Raw genomic sequence first — 19,095 nt, 5'->3', positions numbered from 1 at the left:
GCCTGGCATGAATAAAACTTTTTTTTTTTTTTTTTTTTTTTTTAACGAATCAAGAACTTTATTCCACACCAAAAGAGGCACAAGGCCTTACAATAGACGCCATAGGTCCAAAAGTGACCTATGGCTATCAAAGAGGCAAAAGCCTTACATTCACAAGGACCAAAAGGTCTTAGGCAAACAAGACTAAGTATACTAGTCTAAACTAACAAGGGCCCAATAGTAGCCTAAATGACAAAGGGGCTAGAAGCCCTACAAGAAAAACTAGTTTAGATAAGATAAGGCCCAACTTGGGCTAGACTAGACAAGGCCCATTCGGCCTTTCTCTTCACCAATGCCTTAAGCCTTTTAATCCCCCAAGCTGACCCATTCAGCCCAAGCCCTCCAGCTTCCAAAAGGCCGTGCCGAATAAGGCCTTCATCATTTAATCAAAGTGAAAAGCCCAAGACGCCAGGCCCATGGCACAAATTCTTTGGCCCAATCCACTAATTAAAAGAGCCCAAGCCAAATGGTCCACCGAACATCCATCATCAGATCTCCATGTTTAGCCCTCCAAATAAATTCATCATTCTGCTAACAGTTCATCTTTTATTCTAGTCCTCAACTTATTGCATCATCAAAACCTGAGGCATCATTTCCCAGTATAGGATCAGCCCCAGGTGGCTGTAAATTCTCCACTACAAGAGCTTCGAATTGCAACACAAAATAAACCAAACTGCCTCATCCAGCTTTTCTGCTGCCATTCTATGTTAGTTCATCATTCATCAAATTCCCTGACTTAAATCAAGCATTGTTCAAGCATTCCTCAACCTTGAGACATCATCACCTAACTTAAGGTGTTGCACTGATCCACAAACCACTTTAGTCTCTGCTAGAGAAGCTGCAGATCTGTTGAAGCTGTTCTATCATCTCTGTTGAAAATAGACCACAAGGTAAGTGGCCCTCCTTATTCCCCCACCAAAAGAGCCATCTGCTCAAACTAGACATCAAAGAACTGCTCAGGTCAGCTCTCAATATCTTAGAGCAATCTAGTATCATTAAGCATCCATAGCAGATTCATCAAGAAAACCAACCCCTCTATTTTTTGCTAAACCTTTGAGTTTATTTAAGTATAAGTCCTTTGTTCTTTGTACAATTTCCCCTTTTCTTTTCTCAAATTCTTGCAGCCCCATTTCCTTCTTTACTTTTGACATATATGTAAATATATCCTGCTTAGCTTCTTCCCAAGCCTCCTTATTAACCACAAATGATCGATGCTCCCTATCATCCCTTACAGGCTTAGTAATCAAGCCCAAATCCCCACTCTCTTTTTCCTTTTGATTTCCAGTCACATTTAGTGTTGGGCTGGCACTTAACTCCGCCTTCCCCTTGTTCAAAGATTCAAGCTTGGGTTTCTCCCCTCTACCCTGCCGAGACAGCTTCAGTGCTGCCTCTTCCACCAGCTCAGCCTCCTCCCCGACCACCTCTATACCGCCCTCAACCACCTTCTCCGCGACCTCTTTTTTCCGACTTGATTTTCTTTTGCTTGAGCTTAGAGTTTCTATGACTTTACATAGATCTTTCATAGATAATTCAGTCAATTTGTTCTTCGAGACTTCCTCCCCAGCCATGGCTTTTGGCTTATCTATATCATCTTCTTTTAAGACCTTGTCTGCTATTTCATCAGCCAGCCCCATGACTGTCTCCATTATTATTTCATCAGCCTTAGTAGCCAAATCAGCTTCAAGTTGGTCCATCTTTGCCTTAGCTGCAGATTGCACAAATGTTTCCAGTTTGCCCTCATCTCTTTTCAAGGCACTTAGCTCAATTTTCCTGGCAGTCTCGATTACCATGTCAACATTTCTCTTTTTAATAGCATTTGTTTCTTTCCCTGATTCCAGACCCTCCTCGACAATTTGTCGAACAGTTTCTGGGCATTTATGTGCTCTGTCATCTTTATCTACAGTTTCTACCACATCTCTCCCCAACCTCACTGGCCGAATCTCAGCCCCTCCCCTTCGTCTACATTCCTTCTGTGAGTGGCCAAACCGCCCACAAGTAGAACAGAAGATTGGCATCCTCTCCGCCACAAATTTCTGCCAAAAACCTTCCACACCTCCTCCTTCACCCACATATTCAATCAATAAACAATCAATAGTAGGTTTAGATGCATCAATTTCTATTCTAACCCTTGCTATACTTGGCCTAGATCGCCTAATTGTTGCTGAGTCAAGCTCAACCAGTTTTCCGATTGGCTTACATATGCGGGACAAAACCTCAAATTCAAACAAATGCACAGGCAGTAGAGGCAATTGAAACCATACCAGGGAGAAGGGAGAATCTCGACTTGGATTAATATTTTGCTCCGGCTTCCATCGCGAGAGCCACAACCGGCCATTTCCGATTGCGATTTGATTTCGCATCCAGGTTCTTCTACAATCACTTTCCGATGAGAATCGCAACAATATATTTCTTTGATTCAATGATCCCACCTGTAAATCCCCATCTAGACGCAGCACAGTTCGCAAGTTAGTCCTAAGAGAGTCCATGGACGGACGTTCTCCCACAAAACGCCCGATCAGCGAGACTTTCTCTTCCGCCTTCACTAAATTTCCCCAATCAATCTTTGATAATGTCACAATCGGGCAATTCTCCTTGAGATTAACCTCAGCAACGCATGGATTTTGACTACGCAAAGCAGTAGACTCATCCTTCTCGCAGTTGTGACCAATCTCCGGGAATAGATCACCAATCGCCCTCCAATCTGTATTTTGATGAGTAGTCTGAGCTTTCCGTCGTTCTAGATGTTTAATCTGGGGACTTTCACTGGGAAGGAAAGTCCAAAGATGATGTGAGTTGACTTCAGTTGGCATGAGTTATAAAACTTTTTGACATGATGAAAAGTTCTGAAAGAAAATATAGCTAGCATGCATGCATTAACTCATGAACAAAATAAAGCTTTGCATTTTACTAAAATATAATCTTCACATACATACCGGCCTGGCATGAATAAGACTTCAACCTACCCTACACTCTAGGGAGTAGGAAATTCAAGACCAAACAATTGGCTTATTGTGATCTGTGAAAGTGAATTTGAGGAGGAATATTGTCTTTCTTTGCTTAGCAACACAGAAACCTGTCGCATGCTTGGACGACATTGTGGATTCATATTTAAACATGCAATTGCTATCTTGGCAACCAAAATAAACTCTTCCGCTGCTTCCTACTTTGTTGGAGTAGAGAGTCGAGAATCCAACACATCTTTTAAAAGTAGTACTCCATGAGAGGTTGAGGTTGGGGATGAAAAAATGGATGTAATGAGGTCACCTGGATGTTTACCCATAATCACTTCTAGTGCTAGTACTCCGAAGCTATACACATCACATTTTTCTGTGACCTCCATAGTATAAGCAAACTCTACCAACAAAAGAAATTGAAATAAAATAAGAAGAAATAAGAGAGCATATAATTAAACTGGATTAACTATGTTAAGCTTGGGTGAAAAAAAAATATGGTATACCTGGAGCTGCATAGCCAAATGTTCCTGCAAATGAAGTCCAATTTGATGAATGAAGACTCAATATTCTTGCTGACACGTGAGCTTCATATTCAGAATCAAACAAAACATTCTTTGATGATATATCCCGATGAACGATTGGTGGTAAACAATCATGGTGAATATACGATAAAGCATTAGCCACAGCTTTAACCACATTTACCCTCTTCGTCCACCCTAAATCCATGGCCTTTTCACTATCATTTAATATGTGTGCTAGGCTTCCCCCTTCCAAGTACTCATAAATTAAGAATGTATTTCTCTCACTAGCACAAAAACCATACAGTTTCACAATATTTCGATGTCTAACCTCTGTCAAAGTACGAACCTCATTTGAAAAACTTTCAAGTTCACATTGTTCGTCTTCTTGCCCAATTGCATTAAACCTCTTTATAGCAACAATTTGGCCACTTGGTAGCTCAGCCCTATAAACACTTGCATGTCCTCCTTCACCAATGCAATATATTGAATCAAAGTTCCCAGTTGCCTCAATGATGCTTTCATATGCCATCTTTCCATCAAAACTCAATATTGTCAACACATCTTTAGTAATTCCCCTTGACTTTTCTCTAATATTGCTCCTTGACCGAAGAATTAATAGGAAAAGAATGCTAATAATCATAGACAAACTTCCAAATGTTAGTAGTATGATTAAGAGCAAATTTCTTCTCTGATGATGATCTCTTTGATTGTTTGAGGAGCAAGGCTCGAAGCCAGAATGGTTCCCGCAAAGACCTTTATTATTTCTCAAGGCATCATACGGAGCTTCCTGAAATACTTTTGTGTTTGGGATGGGACCTTCCAACCGATTGTATGATACATCAACACATATCAAACCCAAAGATTGACCAAGACTAGAAGGGATATGTCCTGACAAATTGTTGTGTGATAAGTTCAATATTTGTAAACTTGTTAGCTCGTCAAATTGCAGTGGTATCTGACCAGAGAGCATGTTGTGACTTAAATCAAGGCTTTCAAGCGATTTCATGTTTCCCATACCATAAGGAATCTCCCCAACAAACATATTTTTACTCAAATTCAAGTCTATTAACACTTGACCTCTTTCAAAGTACTCCTCCAGAAGCAATCCAGCAAAATTATTTGCGGCTATGCTGAAGTTCAAAAGTTGAGGTAATTTCCAAATTTCTAGTGATATGTTGCCAGAAAATTTGTTGTTATCCAACTTAAGAACAGTTAACAACGTCAATTTTTCCAAACTCTTAGGAATCATTCCAACTAGTTGATTTGATGAGAGATCAATAAAACCAATTTGAGAAGCATTGCTAAGATTTGGTGGGAGTTTCCCAGAAATTCTGTTCGTTGAAATCTTCAAAGCACCAAGTTTTGGGCAATTTCCCCAATTAGAAGATAGATGGCCGTAGAAAGAATTGTTACTCAAATTAATGTAGTTTAGCTCTGGATAAACTCCGAAATCTTCAAAGATGTCTCCTGAGAATTGATTGTTTTGAAGATGCACTCTGAGAAGAGATGTGCAATTTTTCAGTGTTTTGGGAATCTTTCCTATAAACTCATTGTTTTTGACAGCCAAATGTTTCAGTGAATTACCAATGCACAAATTTCCAGGCAAAACACCAGTGAGGTGATTATCTGACAAATCAAATTCAGCTAAGAGAGTCAGGTTATTTAACTCTGAAGGAATGCTGCCATTCAGTTCATTATTCCTGAGATACAGTAGTGTTAAGATTTGCAAGTTTCCAATGGTCGTAGGAATTTGACCACTAAGATCAGTTTCAGACAAATCTAGCTCAACGAGAGATGTTAACAATCCAATTTCTTGAGGAATTTGACCTGAAAATTGGTTTTCACCGAGATATAGGGTTGTTAACTTTCGCAAGTTTCCAATTGAAGTTGGGATTTGACCCGTGAGATTATTAAAATTCAATTCCAACTCAACAAGAGATGTTAACAACCCAATTTCTTTAGGAATATAGCCGGAAAGTTGGTTTCTACCGAGATATAGGGTTGTTAAACTTTGCAAATTCTCAATTGATGTTGGGATTTGCCCAGAGAGATTATTGAAAGACACTTTGAAATCAACAAGAGAAGTTAACAACCCAATGTTTTGAGGAATGTGACCTGAAATTTGGTTTCTACTAAGGTATAGGGTTGTTAACTGTTGCAAGTTCCCAATTGAAATAGGGATTTGACCTTTGAGATTATTTGAGCTCAATTCCAAATCAACAAGAGAAGTTAACAACCCAATTTCTTGAGGAATGTGGCCTGAAAGTTGGTTCCCCCATAGATAAAGAGTTGTTAAATTTTGAAAGTTCCCAATTGATTTAGGGATTTCACCCGTGAAATTATTTTTAGATAATTTCAAATCAACAAGAGAAGTTAACAACCCAATTTCTTGAGGAATGTGACCTGAGAAAGTTGGTTCTCAAATAGATGTAGAGTTGACAAACTTCGTAAGTTCCCAATTGAAATAGGGATTTGACCTTTGAGATTATTTGAGCTCAATTCCAAATCAACAAGAGAAGTTAACAACCCAATTTCTTGAGGAATGTGGCCTGAAAGTTGGTTCCCCCATAGATAAAGAGTTGTTAAATTTTGAAAGTTCCCAATTGATTTAGGGATTTCACCCGTGAAATTATTTTTAGATAATTTCAAATCAACAAGAGAAGTTAACAATCCAATTTCTTGAGGAATGTGACCTGAAAGTTGGTTCTCAAATAGATGTAGAGTTGACAAACTTCGTAAGTTCCCAATTGAAATAGGGATTTGACCTTTGAGATTATTTGAGCTCAATTCCAAATCAACAAGAGAAGTTAACAACCCAATTTCTTGAGGAATGTGGCCTGAAAGTTGGTTCCCCCATAGATAAAGAGTTGTTAAATTTTGAAAGTTCCCAATTGATTTAGGGATTTCACCCGTGAAATTATTTTTAGATAATTTCAAATCAACAAGAGAAGTTAACAATCCAATTTCTTGAGGAATGTGACCTGAAAGTTGGTTCTCAAATAGATGTAGAGTTGACAAACTTCGTAAGTTCCCAATTGAAATAGGGATTTGACCTTTGAGATTATTTGAGTTCAATTTCAAATCAACAAGAGAAGTTAACAACCCAATTTCTTGAGGAATGTGGCCTGAAAGTTGATTCCCCCATAGATAAAGACTTGTTAAATTTTGCACGTTCCCAATTGATTTAGGGATTTCACCTGTGAGATCATTAGTACTCAATTCCAAAACAACAAGAGATGTTAACAACCCAATTTCTTGAGGAATATAGCCTGAAAGATTGTTCCCCCATAGATAAAGGGTTGTTAAATTTTGCAAATTTCCAATTGAAGTGGGAATTTGGCCAGTGAGATTATTTGAATTCAATGCGAAATTAACAAGAGATGTTAACAACCCAATTTCTTGAGGAATGTGGCTTGAAAGTTGGTTCCCCCATAGATAAAGAGTTGTTAAATTTTGCAAGTTCCCAATTGATTTAGGGATTTCACCCGTGAGATCATTTGTACTCAATTCCAAATCAACAAGAGATGTTAACAACCCAATTTCTTGAGGAATGTGGCCTGAAAGTTGGTTCCCCCATAGATAAAGAGTTGTTAAATTTTGCAAGTTCCCAATTGAAGGGGGGATTTGACTTGTGAAATTATTTTGGGATAATTTCAAATCAACAAGAGACGTTAACAACCCAATTTCTTGTGGGATGTGATCGGAAAAGTGATTTCTATAGAGATGAAGAGTTGTCATGTGTTTCAAGCCAACCATGTCTTTGATAAAAGAAATGCTTCCATGGAAAGAATTGTTGGAAAGATCAATGACTTGTAAATGGACCAGAGTTGATAAATTCATATTTCGAAGCGTACCTTTTAACCCATAACTTGAAAGGTTTAGGCTTGTAACACTTCCGCCACCATCACAAGTAATACCAGTCCAATTGCAAGGATGAGTACCAACAACCCATGATGAGAGTAGCGGTTGGCTTATGAGGTTAAGGCTTGACTTCCATGTTAAAAGAGCTCCTACTTCATTTGGGACTTGCAAGTGGTTTGGAGGAATAAAAGGAAGGGTGGTTGAAGTATTGAAAATAGGGGCAGTGGAAAGGAGGTGTATAATAGTAAGTAATAGGAATAGTTTGTAAGGAGGCATTGTGATTTTGATGAAGGGATTGGACGGAAGTAGTATTTTGTGTGTGTATATATATATACACACACAGAATAGGAATATCTACTATATGTGTGGTTATCAATTACACTACAAATAAGAACAATATACAATGAATCACACACAAAAAAAATATCTCACTTCACAATAAGAATATCTATTATTTTCCTGTTTTATTTTACCCAAATGTTCTTATTTTAATTGTAATCTTTTAACATCGGCATTCGTCAAGTACATATATAGGCAATATTGGAATCCCTGAACTCTATTAAAACAAATGAAAATCATGTGTATATCGGAAGGGAATATAATAAACGAAATAAATATTAGCTAAAATAACATTTATATAAAAATTAATGTTTGATTATTGTCAAAAATTTCTACTTTTTATTTGTAATTCACTTGTTTCATCAATTACCCACAACACTAAATGAGCAAAATATTAAATCTCTAAATCAATCAATCAAAACTTGTATGAGAATGAAGTTTGAGAGCATAAAGTCAATGTATGTGAACTTCTATTGAGAGACCGTACCTACAGATCATATTTTTATGTCATTATTTATTGTAATTCTTCTTAGTTCTATCTATTATTCTTAATTATAACGAAATCATGGATGTTTAAGTTAGGTTTTAGTACTTAAAAAAAAAGTTTAGTAATGATGTTCAATAATTTAGTAGTTTGAATTAATTCATTTCCAACATATAAACCAAGTAAAAATAAATAATTTTACCATTTTTACTTATATATGCTTCCAAATTATATAAATATATAAATAAAACTCATAATTTTAAAATTATAAAATTTCTGAGAATGAAATCCATAATAAAAATGTCCTGAAACCTCTTTCTCAATCAATTCACTTGGGTTGTGTTGGCTTCTCATCCCAAAAATGACAATGCTGATGGTGATAGAGGACGACTCAAAAGGTGAACTTCACTTCTAAGGCTAGAAATATTCAACAGTAAGGCAATATTGCAGTCAACAATATATATATATATATATATATATATATATATATATATATATATATATATATATATATATATATTACAAAGTTAAGTCGTTGCTTAACTATATTTAGGGTGTATTTGGTTGAACCATGGGAATCAAAATCAAAATGAGAATCAAAATCAAATACTTAATAATTAGAATGAGTTTTGGTGAAAATATTTTGTATTGTTTGGTAATAGGGTGGAATTGAGATGATTATCAATATTGATGTTTGATTATGTATGACTCTATAATCAGAATGAAACTTTTTAAAATACAAAAACAAAAAATTAAGGCAATTGATCTAGAGTAGCAATGAAGTGTACTATGTAGGCAATGCAGTAGGGGACTCTATGAATATGAAGTGAGAGGAGAAATATTGAGTGAGGAGGCGAATGCAATAGGGGACTCTAATGAAGTAAGGAGATATGAGTGAGGAGGCGATTAAATCAAGTGAGATAAGACTGAATTAATGGAATGATATTTAATTTAAATTAGGTAATGAATTTTGTAACTGTCATTATATCTTCAAATTTAAGATGGCATGTGACATAGCAAGAGAGAGAAAAATATTTTTTATTTATTTTATGTTATGTGTCGTGTGGCAGCTTTTGTGTTACTCGCCCACATTTTTTTTATAATTATTATTATTTCTTTTAATATTATTTTATTATTATATTTACAGTGTAATATGAAAGTGGCCGGGACCTATTTTAAAAAGTGATAGAGATTTGCAGGGATGTAAAATAAAAAGTGAAGAATTTATAAATTTGATGATGTGGGTGAAATCCATTTTATAAAGTGTGAGAGAATTGCATGGGGGAAAATGGCACTTTCTCTCCCTGAATTATATGGTTATAGCACATTTTTCCCCTGAGTTGTTCATGTAAGCACATTAGCCCCCTCAATTATTCTAAAAGTGACAGTTTCTCCCTCTGATATATAAAATTGACATTTTTACCCTTAAAGTAAACATTTTATTTATTTTTCTTCTCCAACAAATTATTGCTTATACGTAGGGATGATCACAGTTTGATTTGAACTAAACCGGACACTATAGAAATCGAATTGAAAATTTCATGTTATGACTCAGATCAAGAACCCAATATTTGAATTTCAATTTATTAAAATTATGAATCAAAAAAATTGGATCCTGAACCGTGAACCGACAGTTCCAGATCCGGTTCGCGATTTTGAACCGTCTTTATTTTAAAGTTTTTATTTATTTTTTATTTTTTATTTTTTAAATAGTCTAAATTCAACAATAAATATGTTTTAATTTCTTTTTTCAGTTCGGAACATGAACCGGCTGTTCCGGTTCGTGATTTTAATAAACTCTAAATATCAGGTTTCAATTCTAAATTGTAATTGAAATATTTCAATTTAGTTGCTATAGTGTCTGTTCGGTTTGAACCGAATCGTGGTCATAATTTGTTGGAGAAGAAAAATAAATAAAAATATTTTAAGGGTAAAAATATCAATTTAACATTTCAGGGGAGAAAATAACCACTTAAATAATTCAGGGGATAAAAGTGCTATAAGTATATAATTTAGGGGAAAAAAATGTTATTTTCCCATTGCATGGATAAAGATAATCTTATATAAAATAATTAAATCTTATATCTGTGTTTTCAAAAGTTATCAATGTATATGATTTTGATTCTCATTCATCATGTTTAAATCCCATTAACGAAACGCATCCTTAATTACAATATTCTCTATCCAAGGCATTTATTAACCTCTAATGTCTCTATCTCTCCTTTATCTTCAACAACAATAATTTCACCCCTTACCCTTTGTTCTTGTCGTTCTCAACACTCAAGTCATTTTCTCGTTAGCAAAAATAAAACAACACTCTTGCATTTAGTTGGTCCACTACATACTTTTATTTTTTAATCAAGCCAGTAAATAGTATATTAATAATATATATTATTTATCTTCACTTTATCATCTATAAACTCAGCGCTGGCCGCTGGCAGAAAACCAACAAAATAAAAGGAGGCAGGACATAAACAATTTTGTCATATTTGTTATTCTCTGAGAACTACACCAGGGAATTTTTTTTCTTTTTCTTTTTAAGTAAAACAAATGGTAAGCATTTGTCCTGTTTGGTAACATAGTTAGTTTTTCAATCAATTTTGATTTGTTTAACTTGATCAAATAGTCAATATGAATGTTTGGTGGTAACAACTTATTTGCTTCAAAATGTTAATATTCAAAATGCTGTGATGAGCATTATTTTTGTTATTAATTTAGTTATTTTTTATAATTAATAAGCAATGTTTTATTATTTAATGTATTTATTTTTATTATTAGTTAGTCAAAATTTGTCCTCATTATTTTGAGATGTTTAGAAATTTTTATTTTTTTTCTCACAAATGTATCAACACTTATTACTTTACTAGTTTTTTTATGCGTTTTGCGCGATTGGGATAATGCCCAATCATTATTTTTAAATAAGTATTTTAAAGTATATCAATGCAATATTATATAGGAGATGTTTATGCATAGGTAAATAAATGTTGAATTTGTTTATTTAAATCGGTAATTTAAAGTGATTGATTATAATTGTCACTAAAATAAATGTTTACAACTTTATAATAACGCTAGTTTAAATACTTAGTCTTAAAGCGATAGTCTAAATAAATACCACTTTTGATTTAAATTTCTCTAATTCTTTTTAATTCTCTTTTGGATAGCATTGTCATTATTTTCATCTTCAGTACATGTCCTCTCTTTTTTTATTTTTTTTATTGGTAGTGTCATGTGCAATCAGGTTACTGGTGGCAGCATGGAGGGATTCATCATGCAATGAGATTATGGTGTATGAAGCTTTAGATTTGTCCTGTTGTGTATATGACTGAGATTTTAGTTGTAATATGAACTCTTTATCTTACAAACACCTATTGATATTTAGTAGTGGTAGTTTTTCCCCTACATGTTTCATGTGTTGTGAGATGTGTGTTGTAGATTATCATGTGAAAGTATTGAACAAAATATTAATATTTATTATATTTGTATAAAATACTTGGTAAATAAATATATATAACATGTTTTGTATTATAACTTTGATATTTAATTACAAGATAATGTAAAAAGAAGACAATGACGTACATACTTTTCATCAACAATAATGAAATCAATGATTTTTTTTTTTAAACTCCCATTCCTTGTTGAGACAAATTGTTTTGAGAGTTTGTCAATGACAATTGCTACAATTACTGTCAATAGAGGATGATAATAAATAATTCAAAAAATATGATTACAATAGATATTGTTATAATGATATAATAAAAATTAACTTACAAATTTATTTAGAAATTTTCATGCATTGATACAATTCTGATGTGCAAATTTGTTCAATTGTAGCTAGTAGGATGTTGACATTGTCAATTATTTGAAAAATGGTCCTACCGTTTTAGAGTCCATGTGTAATTGTATTTATGATCAACAACTTTGTAGTTAGGTCGCACAGGTCTGACAATGATGTAAGAACAATGTCCGATAAACAAAATAATAGTATAATATTTGTAAAGTAATGTACAATTGTACCATTATATAAAAATAAAAAAAAATATTAATACCGTAATGACTTAAATCATTCCAATAATGCAAAAACATAATTGAAATATTGAGTTTTGTTATAAATAATCAAAAGAAGATTAATTAAACGTTATAAAAAAAACACATTAACCTAAATCTGTTTTTTTTTAATATATAAATAAAATTCAAGAAAATCAAATATTTTTTAAAGTTTATGATTTATAATCTTTGATGCTCAACTTTGAATGCTATGTATTTAGTCGGACTAATTATTTAATCAAAGTTTATGTTAAATTTTATATTATATATATATTTTAATACATTTGAACATATTCATAATATATGTTTAACAATTATGCCAACTATAATTGAGATGAAGTTCGAACCTAAGACCTTTCTTATATAAATTAATGAGTATGTTAAGAATAATAAATAGTTAACGGTATATTCCGTTACTAAAGTTTATACTAACGGAATTTATGGTTATTTAAGAGATGAAAATAATATAATAGAGGGTAAATAAGGAAAATCATTAAAAAAATACTAAAATCAAAATAATATAAACCATTCATTTTAAGAAACCACTACTACCGACATTTTTTTGTTCCAGTTAAGGGCCTAACATTATTGACTCTTATTAAATTTGTATATTGTAGATTATCTAACATAACATTTAAATATTTTTATGATTATTGTCAAAATTGGCATCCTAAATTCTTTACTAGAATTATAGAAAAAAATAAATATATCTTATCAACACTTGTTTGTCTACGAACCTATTAAAAAGTGATTTAATAAGTTGAATAGTTATCTGATGCATTTGTTTAGGAACAATGAAATGAATATTTGAATGGAAATATGCATGAATCGATACTCCAAGGAACAAGCTATTCCAATCTTAAGAATTGATACAAGGCATTCTATTATCTGGTTCTGAAGTACAAGACTTTTAGGTGTTGCGTTAGCTTCATTATGGAATAGCGTTGGATCTACAATCTCAGTGACTTGCTCAAGCATGCTCAGTCTAACATAATTATGAAGAGTTAAACCATTATTGAAGATATCACTAGTAGGACTTTTACTAGTAAATATCTCTAGCAAAAGAATTCCATAGCTATACATATCACCAAATGTTGATAGATCACTTCCCATCCCGTACTCTGAAAAAATTCAAATTCAAGCATTATGTTTAAAGTTTTTATGTTTAATTAGAAGTGATTCACTCTTAAAAGTTTCAAGTAGAATAGTCTACCTGGAGCTGCATATCCAAAAGTCCCTTTTATTCCTATAGATGAACTCGCTTGGTTAGATGTAACTTCCGTGGGAAGAAACTTTGATAATCCAAAATCAGCCACGTGAGCAACTAAGTCTCCATCCAACAAAATATTACTTGGCTTCAAATCACAATGTATTAAACCTGTCTCCAATTGATTATGGAGATAATCAAGTGCATTTGCCACATCAATTGCAGTATTTATCCTCTGTAACAAGTTCAAACTCTTTGAATCATTATTCTCTCCTGTGTCTTTTGAGTGATTGTGCAACCAATTATCCAGAGTACCATTAATCATATACTCATAGACAATGGCCAAGAAGTCATTACCTTCATGGTCGATACTACAACAAGTGGTCAAAACTTTTACCAAGTTTCGGTGCCTAATTTGCCTCAATGCTTCACATTCCACCGAAAAGCTCTTGGATGCTCCTCTTACTTGAAGCTTGAACACTTTAATTGCAACAATTCCCAAACTACCATCAAGAATGCCTTTGTAAACGGTGCTGAATTTTCCAAAACCAATTATGCTGGATTTAGAAAATTCATTAGTTGCCTTCTGTATACTCCAATATGACAACTTAGGCATGAACTCTGTTGCTGCATCCAACGTTAAAGCCTGCTTTTTCTTCTGCTTGTAGGTGAACACAATGAGAGCCACAATTATCAGCAGAATCAAAGTCCCACTCGAAAATAAAATTGCCAACTTTTGAATATGGGACAAATGTTGTCTTTCCCCTTCTCTTGGGCATATTGGCAACCCAAATTGTGGAATACCTCCACAAAGGTTGTTACCAACAAGCTCAACTTTAGCCTTGTGTTTAAAAATCCCTTCTGTAGGTATCTTGCCTTCCAAATGGTTAAATGATAAATTCAACCACTTCAAGTACTGAAGTTCACCTAGAAATTCTGGTATTTTTCCTGTGAGGTTATTACAAGATAAATCTAAAATTTCTAGGCTTTTTAAAGAACTGAAAGAAGGAAGGATAAATCCATGGAATAGATTATGACTGATGTTGAGTTCAATCAAGCTACTCAATGCACCAATGGTACTTGGAAGTGTTCCTAAGAATATGTTATTTGAGAGGTTCAGTGACAGCAAATTTTTGAACCCACCAATCTCTACAGGAAGAGGACCTGTAAAGTGATTGTGAGAGACGTCTAAATGCACAAGTGATGTGAGGTTAACTTTGGGAAAATTTCCTTGGAGTTTGTTTCTGGAAAGATCTAATGCTAACAAATACTTGAAATTTTCAAAACTTATGGGTATAGTACCTTGCAACTCATTGGATTGTAGGTAAAGCTCACTAAGAATGGACAGATTTCCTAATGAAATTGGAATCTCACCAAACAATTTGTTTCCTTCCAGCCTTAAACCAATGAGTTGTTGAAGGCTTCCCCATGAGCTTGGAATAGTACCGCCAAGCTGGTTTTCTGATAAGTCTAGGTATTGTAAGTTAACAAGAAGACAAATTCCACTGGGAATAGTACCACTTACGACATTTTCTGCAATGCTAAAACTCTGAAGATGTGAAAAGTTTGCTATGAATGTGGGCAAAACCCCTCCAAAATTGCAGTTATCAAGATACAGGGTCTCTAGTGTAGCAGTACTATTGAGAAGAGAAGACATGAAATCCATATCAGTGGATTTTCCATTACCAAGCGGATTGTCATAAAGTACAAAATATTTTAGTCTTTTAAGTCCACTAAATGACGGTACCCCTCCATAAAAATCATTATGACGAACATCAAAATGGTGTAGTGCTGTGGCATTTGACATTGAGATGGGAAGTCGCCCTCTTAAAAGATTATAACCAATATTAAAATAATGTAGATTTGGAAGCGTAGAGCCTAAATTTGAAGGAAGATATCCCTCAAGTTTATTTCCTTGTACATCAAAAGTTACCAATGATGACAGATTGAACATGGATATGGGAATGGTAGAACTCAGGTAGTTATCGCCTACAGATATAAAAAAAAACTTTCTGCAGGCATCCAAAAGAAGTAGGAATTTTTCCCATGAAATTATTTTCAGCAAAAGAAAGTACCTTGAGTGATGAAAAATTGCCTATGTAAGCTGGTATCTCTCCCATCAAGTGGTTTCTGAAAACCAAAAGGTTCTCAAGTTTGGACAGTGATCGAAACTCCAAAGGAAATGTACCCCTTAGATTATTGTTTCCCAAATAAATATCTCTTAGACTAACACAATGTGAAAGGTTTTTTGGAATTTCACCTGAAAATACATTACTTTCCAGATCCAACACACTTAATCTTCTAAGTCTACCCATCTCATTAGGAATTATACCTGATAGAGTGTTATTGTAAAGCCTCAATTCTCTAAGAAAACTCAAGTTCCCAATTGCAGGGGACAAAGAGCCTTGAAGGTTGCTCGACTCCAAATGGATTGTTACAACTCGTTGGTGTTTGCGACCACAAGTTATTCCAACCCAATTACAGAAATGGGTAGACTCATTCCATGATTGAAGAGGATCTCCGTTCATATTGGCCTTGAATGAAAGTAATGCTTGGTGATCAGAAACATTTCCTGGCAGGGAGAAGGAAGCTTTACAGAGGAAGGCAAATATGGCATAAAAACAAAATATTGAGAAGCTCATTTTGTGGAGAAGATATAAACTTAATTTATTATACTGAGTGCACTTGGACTGGGTGGAAACTGGAAAGAACAGAGTATATATAGAGCTCAAGAATACATGCCAAAACCACACACACTTTGTGCTTAATTTATTATTATTTGAATTTCAGCAATTTTTGAACAAAAAAATAAAAAATAAAAAAAATATACACTTTGTGACATGAAGAAAGTCTTTTTGTCATCTCTCATACAAACTCCAATTGAGGTGATTTAGTCGTCCATAGCAAGCTAACAAACTCTAAACCTCAAGACAAACTCGCGTTTCATGACCAGCAAAATTGCAAAATTTGCAAACAACTCCCATTCGATTGGGTCCTCCTTGCGGTGAAGTTGGTCTGTTGTTAGCGGTACCGTTGTTATTATTATTACGGGACCTTCGGTTCGACGCAGACTGTTGATTACGAGAACCAAAAGAACCGTGTTGAGTAATATTAGCACTGGCCATTAAGGACTGACGAGCATCATCGGCGTCTTTTAGTTGGCGTTCATGATCAGTGAGAATGTCTGCTAATTCTCCCAAGGAAATTGGAATTTCACAAATTCGAACAGCTGACATGATAGAGTTGTACTCCTCTCCTAATTGAGTCAAAACGTAGACAACAAGGTCTTCATCGGAGACCGGACACTGAGCCAAAGCAAGTTCATCAGCTATGGAACGCATATCATTGAGATAGGCGGTAACAGACCGAACGCCTCTCGGGTTTTTCGTGAGCTTGGCCTTGAGGGAAATGATTCGTCCTCGAGTGGCACAAGCATAACTGGCGAGAAGTCGTTGCCAGGCATCATTGGCGGTTTTAGCTGTGGATATGAGGGGCTGGATTGTGTCACAACAGCTCCCAAAAGAGCACTGATGATTATCTAGTCTTGGCGGTACCAGACAAGATGAGCTGGGTTCGCGACTGTGCGAGCAGAATCATTAAACGCGGCTGGTTCTTTGACAGAGCCGTCAATGAAGCCGAGAAGATTGAAGCCAATCAACGTGGATTGGACCTGGCGCCTCCAGACAGAAAAGTTCGAAGGGGTGAGTTTGATAGGGAAATGTGATGGGGCTGTGAGTTGGATAATCTCAGTGGTGGTCGCAGGTGGACTGGCCATTTGATAAGGAGATAGCAATAGGGAAGGAAAAAAAAAAGCTCTTATGAGATTATGGCTCTTGATACCATGTAAGATTGTGAATGGAAGTGTATTGATCAACATGAAAGAGCAGAGTTTAAATAAAGTACAGGAGAGGAGTAATAGAGAGAAGTTAGAGCTACTGGCCTAGTCTAAACTTTCATTGAGTCCAATTTCACATAATTTAATTACATTAGGCATATATATAACAGTGCATTGTGGACCCTAGTGTCCAATACACATAATTTAACTTTATAATGTACAAAATTTATGTTCATAATACATAAATATGGTATAATGAAGACATGTAAACACTTAACATAATACAAATAATTTATATTCATAATGTACAGAATTCATGTTCATAATGCACAGAATTCATGTTCATTATATCATGTTTATGTGTATGTATATGAACATAAATTTTGTGCATTATGAATATGAATTCTGTACATTATGAAGTCAAATCATGTGTATTGAACTAGGGTCTATAGTATATATATATATATATATATATATATATATATATATATGACTCTTCAATGGGCTTAGAAGTTTTTATCTTTCCACTTTGGCAACCTCTTTGGTCCTTTTTTTAATAATTCTTTCTTTAAAATAACTTGATGAAAGCCAGGCTATTCTATACCTCATCAAACAACACTTATGTCATCGACTCTATGCATCTTGTAAGGTAGACTCGGGTTCAAAATTCACAATTTATATACTGAGTGTTCACAATTTACATATTGAATGCTACATCTCATCAAACAACAGTTATGCCATGGACACGGGTCCACCTTGTAAGGTAGATCCAGGTTCAAAATACACAATTTATATACTGAATATTCACAATTTGAATTGTGAACATTCAGTATGTAAATTGTGAACATTTAGTATGTAAATTGTGAACATTTAATATATAAAATTATAAACATTCAATATAAATTGTGTATTTTTTAACCTGGATCCACCTCGCAAGGTGGACTCAGGTCCACCAGGCCAAAGAGAAAACAACAGACTAAAACCCTCTTCTTCGAACCTAATGGTTAAAAAAGTATTATTACTGAAAATAATCTAAATTTTCAAACGTGTATAACTTATGGAGTGAACTCTCTTTATGATATTTCAAAGACAAAATAATAGAATTTATTACCATTGATACATTTTTTACTTTACCAATTAATGGTTTCATGCAATTAATAATCTAATCTACAGGAGCCTATTTAGAACAATAAAACAAATATAAAATATCAACCACTCATATGCTTAACAGCTTTGATGCAAAAAAAAAAAAAAAAAAAAAAAAAAAAACCTAAGGAATGCTAGCTTTTCCAAATTATCTAAGGGTAAACAGTTGAAATGGTTTTTTAAAGCTTTCCAACACGATACCAAGCACAGGAATATAAATAATTTTCATGGGTGAGGGCTATTGACTTGGAATTTTGCATGATATATATATGCACAGTATTCCAAACAAGAATTTTTTTCTGTAGAGATTAAATTTCAATTACGTTGCTCTCATGGATGATGAAGGCCGTCTTTAATTAAGAGTACATTGTTGACTTGGTCTTGACAATTGCCGGTAGAATGTGTAGAAAATTATTTTACAAATTAAATTGAATTGTTGACTCGGTCTTGACATTACTATTCCTGAAAGCAATCGCATGGAAATTTGGGTCTTGTCTTGACAGTAGGTAGTAGAATGTTTACAAATAGAAAAATACCGTATTTATAATGGTTTTGCTTGTATCTCATTTAGTTTGGTTGAATATGGTGCTTAATTTAGTCATATTTGAATTTCAACAATTTCTGAGCAAAAATAGAAAAATATGTACTTTGTGATATCTAGAGAG

The 19,095-nt window shown here is 34.1% G+C and overlaps 4 protein-coding genes across 4 annotated transcripts; all 4 read right to left on the bottom strand.

Annotated features, from left to right (window-relative positions):
- Positions 1-918: 918 nt before the first annotated feature.
- On the bottom strand, positions 919-3,061 carry LOC109159462. The gene is made up of 2 exons (XM_019307563.1): positions 2,973-3,061; positions 919-2,802 (listed from the first exon to the last, which is right to left on the bottom strand). Exons 1-2 carry the CDS (start codon positions 2,981-2,983, stop codon positions 1,035-1,037), a joined length of 1,779 nt encoding a protein of 592 aa, XP_019163108.1. The 5' UTR covers positions 2,984-3,061; the 3' UTR covers positions 919-1,034.
- On the bottom strand, positions 2,921-7,702 carry LOC109159459 (MDIS1-interacting receptor like kinase 2-like). The gene is made up of 3 exons (XM_019307560.1): positions 7,369-7,702; positions 3,497-5,140; positions 2,921-3,393 (listed from the first exon to the last, which is right to left on the bottom strand). Exons 1-3 carry the CDS (start codon positions 7,649-7,651, stop codon positions 3,200-3,202), a joined length of 2,121 nt encoding a protein of 706 aa, XP_019163105.1. The 5' UTR covers positions 7,652-7,702; the 3' UTR covers positions 2,921-3,199.
- On the bottom strand, positions 5,669-7,362 carry LOC109159464 (probable leucine-rich repeat receptor-like protein kinase At1g35710). Its single transcript, XM_019307564.1, has 2 exons — positions 6,897-7,362; positions 5,669-6,464 (listed from the first exon to the last, which is right to left on the bottom strand). Exons 1-2 carry the CDS (start codon positions 7,352-7,354, stop codon positions 5,888-5,890), a joined length of 1,035 nt encoding a protein of 344 aa, XP_019163109.1. The 5' UTR covers positions 7,355-7,362; the 3' UTR covers positions 5,669-5,887.
- A 5,308-nt stretch (positions 7,703-13,010) lies between the features above and the next one.
- On the bottom strand, positions 13,011-17,224 carry LOC109159410 (probable LRR receptor-like serine/threonine-protein kinase At3g47570). Its single transcript, XM_019307523.1, has 6 exons — positions 17,004-17,224; positions 16,499-16,887; positions 15,681-16,021; positions 15,525-15,579; positions 13,456-15,438; positions 13,011-13,363 (listed from the first exon to the last, which is right to left on the bottom strand). The coding sequence occupies exons 1-6, from the start codon at positions 17,222-17,224 to the stop codon at positions 13,011-13,013; spliced, it is 3,342 nt and encodes a 1,113-aa protein (XP_019163068.1).
- Between the last annotated feature and the right edge of the window lie 1,871 nt (positions 17,225-19,095).

Source organism: Ipomoea nil, unplaced genomic scaffold (genome assembly GCF_001879475.1).
Source record: "Ipomoea nil cultivar Tokyo-kokei standard unplaced genomic scaffold, Asagao_1.1 scaffold2827, whole genome shotgun sequence".
Taxonomy (NCBI): Eukaryota; Viridiplantae; Streptophyta; class Magnoliopsida; order Solanales; family Convolvulaceae; genus Ipomoea; species Ipomoea nil.
This window is presented reverse-complemented; position numbering and strand designations above follow the sequence as displayed.

Excerpts from the sequence above, each read along its gene's own strand:
- LOC109159464 (XM_019307564.1), bottom strand. The coding sequence starts at position 7,354 with ATGAATTTATCAACTCTGGTCCATTTACAAGTCATTGATCTTTCCAAC. Across the intron at positions 6,465-6,896 it reads CAAGAAATTGGGTTGTTAAC|TTCTCTTGTTGATTTGAAAT; the intron begins ATCTCTTGTTAA and ends TGGATTGTTAAC.
- LOC109159410 (XM_019307523.1), bottom strand. The coding sequence starts at position 17,224 with ATGGCCAGTCCACCTGCGACCACCACTGAGATTATCCAACTCACAGCC. Across the intron at positions 15,580-15,680 it reads CAAAAAACCTTTCACATTGT|AAACCACTTGATGGGAGAGA; the intron begins GTTAGTCTAAGA and ends TTTGGTTTTCAG. Across the intron at positions 15,439-15,524 it reads GCAATTTTTCATCACTCAAG|GCGATAACTACCTGAGTTCT; the intron begins GTACTTTCTTTT and ends TTATATCTGTAG.
- LOC109159459 (XM_019307560.1), bottom strand. The coding sequence starts at position 7,651 with ATGCCTCCTTACAAACTATTCCTATTACTTACTATTATACACCTCCTT. Across the intron at positions 5,141-7,368 it reads TTCAAGTTATGGGTTAAAAG|ATAATCACCTCACTGGTGTT; the intron begins GTACGCTTCGAA and ends TTGATTTGTCAG. Across the intron at positions 3,394-3,496 it reads ATTTGGCTATGCAGCTCCAG|AGTTTGCTTATACTATGGAG; the intron begins GTATACCATATT and ends TTTTGTTGGTAG.